A 12,025-nucleotide genomic window follows, 5' to 3' on the forward strand; every position below is an offset into this window, starting at 1 on the left:
ATACAAAAATTAAATTTCTAGCTAAACCAAGGATGTGCAATACATCTTTAGGGGTTTATATCCTCCCAACGCTAAACATCAATTTTACCTCCCCTTGGCCTACCATTTTTCTTGTGCTATTATCCCCAAGGAATACTTCCCCACCATCATAAGTTGAATATGCCGAAAAACATTCCTCATGAGATGTCATGTGGTAGGATGCACTTGAATCTATTAACCAAAAGTCATCATAAGTCATATTAACAAAAAAATAAAAGCATCAGTAGCTTCATCATCAAAGGGTTTATCTGTAGAGGAATCATCATTATTTTTCTTTTAATTCTTACATTCCTTTTTGAGATGCCCCCGTCTACCATAGTTCCAACACCTCAATCTACTCTTACTAGGTGCTTTAGACCATAGATGGAAGACATTGCAAGAACTCACCACGTCAACAGAAACTCACATTTTTTTTTGCTGCCGAGTATTTGTGCCAACAACTCACGGAAATTTTTGTCGAGTTTTTGGAAAAACTTGCAAACTTTTTTGTTGAGTTTTTCCCAAAAACTTGGCAAGTCCGAGGGAAAAACTTGGCCATAGGGAAACAAAAGGCATGCAGCCAAAAACAATTGGCTTTTTATGTCATTTTTGTTGTGCTTTTCTACTTTTCCAAGCAAAAAAGTCTCTCCCGACCATTTACCAATCAGTTTGCAGCTATTTTACACCAAAGAGTGAAGATTTAAACCATTTTTTGAGTGAATTTCAAAGGCAAATTGGATTTCCAAGTAGGTTTTCTTATTTTCTTTTTCTTTGTGTTTTTAAAACATTTTACTTCTTTTTTGTTGCATCTAGGTTTCAAAAAAAATCATCAATTCTAATACTAAGTACTTTAAATATATTTAGAACCCTTTTTTGACAATTTATTTTTATTTTTCATTGTTTTCACAATTTTTTCATACCCTACCTATTTTGTTTATTTGAATCCTTTTTTTTCTAAGGAAATGTTTAGAATCTTAGATTAGATTAATTTTTTAATGATTTCAACAAATCTATGTTGATTTAAACCAATTTAGGTTTTTTGTTATTTTTTTATTAAAATATTAATAACTTGTGCTTTCACTATGTGTATAGGTTCATTTATAATGGCAATCAGTGAAGGTTCTACATCTGGTTCAGCTTCAAGCTCTGCCCCATTAGTGCCACCACCATCACTTGTAAGCGCTCGTCCTATAGGAGCTAGAGACCCTGCTTGGAAGTATGCCTATCAATGAACAAAAACAGGGTCAATTTTTTGCATAAAATGAGAAAACATACTTCATGGAGGCATAAATTGCCTCAAATATCATCTTGCAGGCATTTATCATCATGATGCCAAGGGTTGAGATGAGACTACTAAAGAAATAAAAAGAGAAACGAATGCCACACTTGGAGCCGTAAAAGAGAAATAATTGCAATGGGAGAGGGCAAAGACAGCCATGGCAACATACATAGCTACTTTTCAAGGTGCTCCAATCAACCTTGAATCAACTGAAGATGCACTTCAGAGCATAGTGGGCTCTCTTCATGGCCCACATATCTAAACCAAATCGTCCATCACCACCACGAGCACCACTTCATCTATTTCTAGAGCACCACACTGTTTTTTGTGCCCAAAAACACAACTAGAGCACAACCATCATTGGAGGCAACTAGGTGGAATATGGAGGTGTATGAGCATGCAAACATTGCATGTGCTGATTTTTGGTACTTCAACATCATCCCTTTCAATGTGGTAGATAATCCTTATTGGGATAATTTGGTTACCACATTAAGAGTTGCAGGAAAAGACTACAAGGTGCCTTCTCACAAAGACTTGAGTGGGAGGTTAGTTGATTTAAATTTTTTGATAGTTTATGTTGAATTTTAGAATAAATTTATGTTCTTAATTATAGTAATTTATGTTTAATTTAAGTTATTTTTGTTTAAAAATTAAAATTGTGTACTTAATTTCACTTTGTACTTGTACGTTACTCGTGAATGCAACTGATAGGGAAAGGGCAGTGGTGGAATAGCAAAGAAAGGAATGGGAAAAATATGGTCGCACTATTCTTTCTGATGGGTGGATAGATGGGAAAAACCGCACCATCATTAATTTTTTGGTAGCTTGCAAAAATATTGTGGTTTTCTTGAAATCGGTGGATGTCTCCAACAAATTGAAAATTGCAAAAACTTTGGCTCTAATCTTGGAGCAAGTTGTCATGGAGGTGAGAATTGAAAATGTGGTGCAAATAATAACCGACAATGTAGCAACTTATGTGGCAGCTTGGAGAATCCTCTGAAAGAAACACAATTTTTTGGTCACCTTATGCAGCACATGTCCTTGACCTTCTTTTGGAGGACATAGGCAAACTTGATTTGTGACACCAATTGTAGAGGATGCAAAGAGGATCACAAAATTTATCTACAATCACCCTTGGGTTCTTCACTTGATGAGAGATCACACCCAAGGGAAAGAGTTGGTTAAGATTAGGTGTCACAAGGTTTGCAACGATTTTCTTAACGTTGCAAAGTATTCTTGGTTCATTGACGGCTTTGAAACAAATGTTTGTGAAGCAAGCATGGCTAGACTCAACTTATTTGAAGAAGCCTATAGGAGAGAGGGTTGCAAGCATAGCCTTCAACAACCTATTTGCAAAAAGAGCTACAAAAACTGTGAAGGTAACTTCAAAACTTCAAAGTTCAATTCAAATTGATTTTTTGTTTTTAAATTAAGTCTTTCATTACAATTAGTAACTTTAATCATTTTGTAATTTTAAATTGTAGGTGGCAAAGCCCTTGGTTAGAGTTCTTCGCTTGGTAGATGGGGATGAAACCCCAATAGGGTATATTTATGAGGCAATAGAGAGGACCAAGGAGGTTATCAAAAATTATTATAAGGGGGACCGCCCCAAATTTGATCCCATATGGGAGATTACCGATAGGAGGTGGAACAATCAACTCCACCAACCCGTCCATGCAACAGGTGAAATCAGCATAAAAAGCCTATTGCTATATTTGACGATATTGGTTATCTAGCAATGTATTAATTGTCCAAATTAAGTTTGTTCTCACTCTCAGGTAGTTAATATGTCAGTTGGTTGACGATTGTGTTCCTCTTGGCAACCGTCAAGTCCTTTAAATATGTTGTGTACAATCAAGGAAGGTAGTATGGTATGGTCGGATCAATTGTAATCCTTGGTTGACCACCTTTGGTCTTCTTCTCTATAATAATTTCATGTGCGGATAAAGATACATTTTATTCCTATATCTAGTATGCATTGTCATCTTTATGTTACTCACTGTATTTAATATATCAGGATATAGTAGTAGACAACAGGTTACTTCCTCAACCCTCGTTTTTCTTCTCAGATCCCAATGGAGAGGTTATGGAGTGCCTCACTACATGCATTTAGAGCATGACACCTGAGCTTGAGGTGAGCAACCTCATTGTCAATGAGATGCAAAGTTATAGGGAAATTAGGGGTTATCTCTCCTCTTCAAAGATAGCTAAAAGAGGAAGAACCACTCAAAAACCAGGTATAAAATTTGGAGTCTTTCACATGCATCTTACAAGTTACAAATTTCAAATTTACAACTATTGATAATTTGATAAAATATGTTTCGACTTTTCTTTCTAACTCTCCAATAGTTATTTTTGTAGAGAATTGGTGGACAAATTGGAGTGGAAACGCCCCAAATCTCCAAAGATTTGCCCTTCGCATCTTATGCCAACCTTGTAGTGCATCAAACTTTGAGAACAATTGGAGCTTGTTTGAGGCCATCCACACGAAGAAGAGGAACAAATTAGCTCGGAAACACCTTAATGACTTTGTCTTTGTGCAATATAATCTTCGATTGCACACAAGAAAGGTAGAGGAAATATCAGGTGATCCAATTGATTTGAAGGAGATAGATCCTTACGATGATTGGATAGGGCGGGATGAACAACCTCCTTTATATACCAAGGATGAGATCTATGATTTGGAGAGACAGATAATGGAGGAGGGTTAGGGGGTGGATTGGGATTGTCATTGGATGACATTGAGGATGAAGAGTCATTGCCACCAGCATCTACAACCATGATGGAGCTCGAGTCATAGCCTTTCATGCCAAGAGTGGTGGAGGAGCCACAACAAACTCCTAGGACTATACCATCTAGTTCTATCTCTCCCCTAGTTTTCACTAGAGCTGGGAAGGGGAAGATGTAAAATGTTTTTAATGCAGTATTTACTACTTACTTTTAGTTTTACAAAAACAATTTGCTATTTTCATTTTGTTTCAAACAATCAGCCATTAGCATTCCACATGAGGATGCCATTTTGTACCAAATTTGCAAGCAAAACAATCAAATATAACTAGATTCAGCTTGTTTCTTTTATTTACTCATTTATTGACTGATTGGATGCATCTTCTCATTAAATTTTGCAAAAATAATGTGTTTCAAATGAAATTAAAGCAATTTTTTAAGTTGCCAAGTTTTTTGCGGAGTTTTTGCCGAATTTTTGTCAAGTCGTATGTAATGTCCCCTACTTGGTTCAGGACAGTTTTAACCGTAATTAATCGATTTCCAATATATTTATAACTTAACTAAATCGATTAATAGACAAAACTATCTTAACATGAATCCAACCTAGGATGTTCTACCTTTTCTTTAGTCTATCAAGTACTAGCTATCTTACCATACTAAATAATTAATCCTATTTTTTATTTATAAATCATTTACGCATTTATTGATTTTTAATTAATAAATACTTATTGTTATCAATTAATTAATAAATACTTTGTTTTGGTGATTTAATAAATATTTATTAATTTACTAATTAATAATTACTTTTTATTATATTAATATTAACTATAATTATTATATTAATATTTATTATTATCCATCTTTATGTTATCCCTCATTGATCATTCTAATTATATAGATATATAAATAAGTAAATAGAGTAATGTGGCAGACAGATCTGACACATAACAGATCTGGTCTGCCATTCTTATGTTCTTATATATTGGTTTTACATATATTTCACTCTTATGCTAATCTTATATAATTTGCCTATCTGGGAATTTCCTTTATAAGTCTGCTGAAGATCAATCTAAAAGAATAATTTCTGAGTTATATTCCCACCTAATATCATTAACACTATATAATAATTATAATTACAGCTTTATTATTATTATTATTAAAACTATATTATTATTATTAAGTTTATTAAATTCTACATAATGATGATATCGGGCTCCATATATTATGAATATATATATTAAGCACATTCCCGTGCATACCACAAAGAACAAAGATGCTACTGCCTGTAACTAAATAACAGTTCTGTTTTGATCCCCTCCATTCCTATCCCTTGCAAATCTGTTAACCTCCATTAAATATCATGTAATGCTGATCGGATGCATCTCTTAATTTGGAACAGTCATATCCTTTCATTAATCAGGCCTCTTAATTATTTGTCTAATCGTGGCTCTTCATTAACCGATGATTAATGGTTAAGAGTTTAACCGGTAATAATTATGGACTTCAGATTTATTAATCCTCAATCGGTTCCTCTTTAAACTATGATAAGGAGAGTAGGTAAATCGCAAGTCATAATCTTTGCTGATCAGTCTTACTAAAGTGGCACATTTATCTCATCATCCGAATATGTTCAGCTCCTCAATTACTTAATATTGATTCCTCAATGTCTATTCCTAATAGTTATATTGGCATCAAATAATACTATAGGCTTACTAAAATCTGTAACGGAACACACTTGTCTTCGGAAATATGGCTTTCCTCTATAGCCAATCGACTTGCTAAATATTGATATCTTATAGAACATCAAACTGGGTCTCTTCGATAATACAGATTTCCTCTAAACTTTGCACTACATAATTAACTCCTATGAATACTCCACCCACTTTTAGGTGTCCTTCACATTCGTTCCTTGATTATTGTCCACTTCCACCTTGTCGTATTATCACACTGCGTCTAATACCCTAATCCGTTATTCATTTAATAATCTTGGACATTCTTGGGTATGATATTGTATTAAAATAATATTTAATATTGATATGATTAATATTATTTTTATATTAATGAATGATTAATATTACTATTAACATCAATAATTAACTACGTTACCCCAAGTTTCCGGGACGGCAATTTTTTTTGCCAAATTTGGGAAAGGGGGGGGACGGCAAAGGGGATGGCTATATAAAATATAGGGAAAATTTAAAATATATAGGAAAATTCTAAATGTTCATATGAAAACATGGATAAAGCATGCATCTGTACATTATATTCATATGAAAACATGGATATAGCATGTGTCTGATACTATGAAAACATTTTAGAATGCAAACATCGAACATACAACATTATCAATAGACTCAATACTCAATATGCACTCATAATTCAGAATTTCAATTCATTCACATTGTCAATATGCATATCATAATAGATATTAAAGAAATAACATACAAAATGCCCAAAGGCCACACTGCTGCCATATTGTTTCATTGTCAATTGCGATATGGAAATCAAAATAGTACTAAGTAAATACTAAAAAGCAAAGTATAATATTTATTATTTAATATTTTATTATTTAATTTATTTTCTATTTATAAATATTAAAATTTATAATATGAATTAATTTAAAATTATAAATATTTGATATAAATTAATCAATTTAATGTTGCCTTTTAATTTTTGATAGAGGGCCCATCTTAGAAAAATAATAAAATATAGATAGTCGTATTTTGATTTCATAACTATTCAAATTCAATAATAAAAAAATTGATAGTCGTTTTTTAAATTTTTTCAATATAGAGGGCCCATGTTAGAAAAATTTTAAAAAAATTGAAAATACGACCTTTTTTTTTTAATATTTTTCCCTAGCTCTAGATGTGGGGGACGTCTAGCCATCCCCAATCCGTCCCCAGCCGTCCCCCTATTTCAGGGACGTCCCCTCAAAATTCTGACAATTTGGGGACCGGGGGGGAACGTCCCCTGGCCGTCCCCAAGTCCCCGAAACGTCCCCAAGACTGGGACGGGGGTTTTCAGGTAGGGGACGCGTCCTCGGGTTTTGTAGATAATTAATTACATAATAAATGATAATTTATTATTATGATGAAGAATCATAAAATCTATTATTAATTACATCACCAGGATGTGGGGTTATGACAACCCTCTCACTTTAGAGGAAAATCATGAAGTCTCATAAATGAGACGATTTTCCAATATTATTAAATGTTAATTAATAAATATTTTAATTATCGTATTTATTGACATCGTATTTTTTAAGGCTTGTCAAATTTTAGCAGAGACCAATTTTCCCAACTATGCCTTAGACCTTCCCTTGGACTTCGAACAATCCTTAGATTTGTCCATTTCACCTTTCTTCTTGTCCTTACCTTTCTCCTTACATCTACCTTGCACATGCAATGCATCTTTAGACCCTTTTGAAGTCCTCATTTCCTCTAAAAGTACAGTGGCAACGAGGGCATCCAACTTCAAATAATATGAAAAAGAACCATTGATTGCAATAATAAGATTATCCAAAGATTCAAGTAGTGAACATAATAATAAAATACATTTATCCTCATCTATCTTTACATTAATTGACTGTGACTCAAGAATAAATTAAATGAATACAATTGTTGTGCAATGGAGTCTCCATAATTCATTTTAAGAGAAATAACTTTCTTTTTAAAAATAACTTGTTAATGAGACTCTTAGTTTGGTATATCTCTCCTATTCTATTTCATAATTTATATGCAGTACTCTCATTATAAACATAATAGAACAAAATCAAATAAACACAAGCGAATAGGTCGCGAGCCTTTTTATCTAATTTATTCCAATCTTCATCTAACACACTATCTAGTTTCTTCTCTATATTAACAACAACTCATTGATCTCTTTCTTCCAAGAGATCCTCCATCTTTAACTTCCAAAGCTCATACCCAATATCATTGAACTTTTCAATGTCCAACTCTAATGAGCTATCCATGATCTCTTATAACATTGATAGGTGGGTTCAATCATTGATGACCGGATGGAAATCTTGACATATCTTTAGACTACTGTTGATTCCTCCCCTAATCAAATAGTTTCCTCCTAGACAATGGAGCACAACCGATTCCGGTAAATATTTTCCCGACAGACTTGTCTCATTTTGAAACTGCAATAAAAAACAACACACTTCCATTGCAGAAGAAAAAAACCCATCAAACACTCCAAGAAAGGCATCCCTTTATCTAATCAAGCCAACTTGGCTCTAATACCAAATGTTGAAAACAGGATAAAAAAAATTCAATGACGATATGTAGATAATTTTATGCATCCAAATAAACGGATAGCAATAAATCATAGATGGAAATAGATTACAATATAAATGCAAACTGTAACTCAAGAACTACATCATAAAAAAAGCTCCACACCCAAAGAGATCCAAGACTTGTATTTATGCTTCAAATGAGTTACATCAATACAACTTCTCTCTATAAATCACTGCAACACTTCATTGCTTCAACAACTTATACATTAACTTGCTTTTTCTTCAACTCAAGCACTAAATATATAGACATGAGAGAAACCACAAATCACGAATGGTTTCTAAAACCATTGAAGCATACATCACAAAAATGAGAAACTTCCTCTTCCAACTTGTGATTTTATATGCCTTTTACTAATGTGCTAATGAAAACTAAAAAGTCTTCCTTATCTAAAACCATTGAAGCATACATCACAAAAATGAGAAACTTCCTCTTCCAACTAGTGATTTTATATGCCTTTTACTAATGTGCTAATGAAAACTAAAAGGTCTTCCTTATCTTCTCCAAGCTCAAATTTAACTTCCCCTTTTTCATGCTCTTTCTAATTAGACAGCTAAAAAACACCTTAGAAGTTGCCATAGTTGCATTTAGCAACTTTCATGACAACTAAAAGATTTTACAAATTGCCAATCAATAATTAAATACAAATATGGTCAAAGCAAGGTCGAGACATTTTCTCAACAGTGAGCAGATTAAGATTATACAAGACAATACTAGAGACCAAGACCATCTTTCTAATAGTAATTTTCCATCAATGATTGATACACTCTTTATCTAAGGTCACCCTCTGCAAGTCTAGAAAGGCATGTTCTAGTGGCACAGCTGAATAATTGCCATGATGATAATCTAGCTTCAAACTGATGCAGATCAACAATTGAGGAGCCTCAGTGGGTGTCAATTGTTGCAGCTCTAGAACTATCTTTCACCAAATCAAACAAACTTGCGGGCAACTTTCAACTTATTATGACATTTAAATAAACCGGAGGCAACATTAATCTTGCAGGCGAAAAAAAAAATCCTTCATATTATGAAATTGAAGCAGAAACATTGTGTTTCAAACTTGAAACAAACTATAGATACCATGGATATTCAAACTAGCTCTCACAAACCATCTTCATCAACAAAATTTGTACAACTACAGGTAACCCATTACAAATCTGAAACAAACATGTCTAAGACAACTTCTCACATCCCACTTCAAGCCTCTCTTTCTGTGGAATTTCTTCATTTGAGCACTAGCATTCTCTTCTCTTCATTCTACCTTTTGGAATCTTCGAACTCCACTAGTTTCTGCTCTCTATTCTTCTCCTTCCGGGCATTGAATTCCCCTTCAAAATCTGCATTTGTCTTTGTTTTTCCTTCCTCCTTCTAGGCATTGAGAATCACCAAGTATTCTGATTATGCAATTTCGCAGTCCCCCAAAATGTAACCTCCCTACCAACAATCAATTTGTAACTCCCCTTCTCCTGTAAGCCCCAGGCGCTAAAGATAGAGCCACACCAATATAATGCATTTTCAAATTTCAAAATGGAGCATAATGCAGCAATAAAGAGCCCACTGACATGCTTGGTTATATTTTTTTTTTTAATCCCTTCAATTTATTGCTTAAACTTCAAATTGTTGACCCACTAAATATTTATATTTAAAACATCGTAGCCACTTATCTTCTAAGGTTTGCAATTTTAAATTTCAATATGCTGGAAGTATGCAAAATATACCGGATGCCATTCACAAAAGTGCACAAAAAACAGTTGATAGGCCACTTTTTGGTGTTTAATTTAATTATGAAATCTTCCAATTGCTCTGGAAACTTGAACGTCGGAGTTCCCACCATCATCTAATAAAAATCTATCCACTAGATATAACATACCAAAAATCAAGTCAAAATTTCAAAAAAATCACTTCTGAACAGTAGGTTTTTCCAACAACTTTTCAGATTTCAACTCTCTGCAACCCGGGATGCTCCTGCATCACAAACCCTGTTAGGCCTGCTCATGGTGATAATCTGGCCTCAAAATCTGTTGGGCATCCTCACATTGTTAAACCATTTGTGTGAATGCAGAGCATGCTTAAACTAAACCAGATGCAAGTCCGTGGCAAATTTTGTGGATTAAAAACCACTCCAACATGCATCTCAGTCATTGAGGGTGCTCCAAGATTGACAATGCATTCACCTTGTAGTATATTCGAATCTTGATGGTTCAGGGCTCGACAGGCTGTTGAAGGCCTCGACCTAGAGTTTAGGAGTTAACAGTTGTTATGGACTGAGAGTTAAAGTTGGTGTTTATTTAGTGTTAATTAATCTTTAAAAGGGAAGTTCAGCTACTGTACCAAAAGGAAAAAGAACGATTTATCGTACAGTCCCGAGACCGAGACTACATATTACAGGACAATTCTGATGCAGGCTTACATGAGTGCAGAGACTTGTGTGCAGAAATTTATTACGTTGTTATAAAGCAAAACAAACATTATGACCAAGGTTTACAAGGATACCAAGAATTGAGCAAACAAAGAATTAACTCCTAGTAATGAAGGTCAGGGACTCAAATCTAATCAACAACGCAATAATTTATTACGTTGTTATAGAGCAAAACAAACATTATGACGAAGGTTTACATGGATACCAAGAATTGCGCAAACAAAGAATTAACTCCCAGTAATGAAGGTCGGGGACTCAAATCTATAAGACCCGATTGTCTTGAATAAAATCGACAAGAAAAGAAAACCCAATTTCAAAAAAGAAAGCAGCAGAAAAACAAAGTACGCCCACAATTCATAATTCAAAATCAAATTCCCTTCTATGTGATTATCCACGTGATTGTTTGTAATGAAGCGTCCGATAACTTGAAGTGAAACCCTCCAATTTTTAAAAATATATGGAAAATTGAGAATCCAAATTGTAACAAAAGATAAGACATAAAATTCAAAATGAAATTCACTGATAAATACAAATTTGCACTCAAAAATCATATGAATATTTTATAAAATAAAGATGAAAATTAAATTGATTTGAAAAAACCTCAACATACCACAGGTTTAACAAACGCAGGGGCGCGAAGCTTTGAAGGACACTTGTACAACTTAACTCCACAATTTCCCGCCAAGTAACCTCCACGGGCTGTAAATACTGCCATTATGTTATGAATTCTCTGCAAAATTTTAGTTTCTCGTTTCTGGATTCATATATTAGCATTGACTATATACTTCAAGATCGCTGTGGCTATTTCCATTGGATATACGTAGTGTTCTTACGAATATTATACAGGTTAAGTAGTTGATATATTCATTGACTATATGTTTATGGCCCAAGATTTGAACCATTGGAGGGATTTCAACACGTGCGCTCATCTTTAAATCGGAGAGGAGATGAAAGGACGATAGCAGTCTCTAATATTGTTTTATAGATTCAATTCTATATTTTTTTATTTTAATTTTAAGATGGTGTTCATTTAGCTTGTTATATTAAGTGTTGTACCTTCCAAATTATTCATTATAGAGCTCCTTCAACTCATTCAATGATGAGTAGGAGATATTTTTTTGTAGCGTATTAAAATATGTTGGTTTATCAAGATTCAATTGTACAACTTTCGAGTCAAACTCATTGACCCATATGTTACTAGTAATAAATTGTATAATCAAGAGCATGAATGGCTCTTAAACACTCATTGCATCTAGGTGACGCTCACAAGGATGAAGCATC

General features: G+C 33.8%; 1 protein-coding gene across 2 annotated transcripts in view; it reads right to left on the minus strand.

Annotated features, from left to right (window-relative positions):
- LOC131050625 (ribose-phosphate pyrophosphokinase 1) overlaps positions 1–11,638 on the minus strand; it is a 146,732-nt gene extending 135,094 nt beyond the window's left edge. Inside the window, exon 1 of one of the 2 annotated variants that reach the window (XM_057984825.2) lies at positions 11,355–11,638. In XM_057984825.2, coding sequence (XP_057840808.1) covers positions 11,355–11,459 — 105 coding nt within the window. In that variant the 5' untranslated portion in view covers positions 11,460–11,638. The remainder of the gene's footprint in view (positions 1–11,354) is intronic. The other variant, XM_057984824.2, reaches the window with a different exon arrangement.
- Between the last annotated feature and the right edge of the window lie 387 nt (positions 11,639–12,025).

This window comes from Cryptomeria japonica, chromosome 8 (assembly GCF_030272615.1).
Source record: "Cryptomeria japonica chromosome 8, Sugi_1.0, whole genome shotgun sequence".
NCBI classification, from domain to species: Eukaryota; Viridiplantae; Streptophyta; class Pinopsida; order Cupressales; family Cupressaceae; genus Cryptomeria; species Cryptomeria japonica.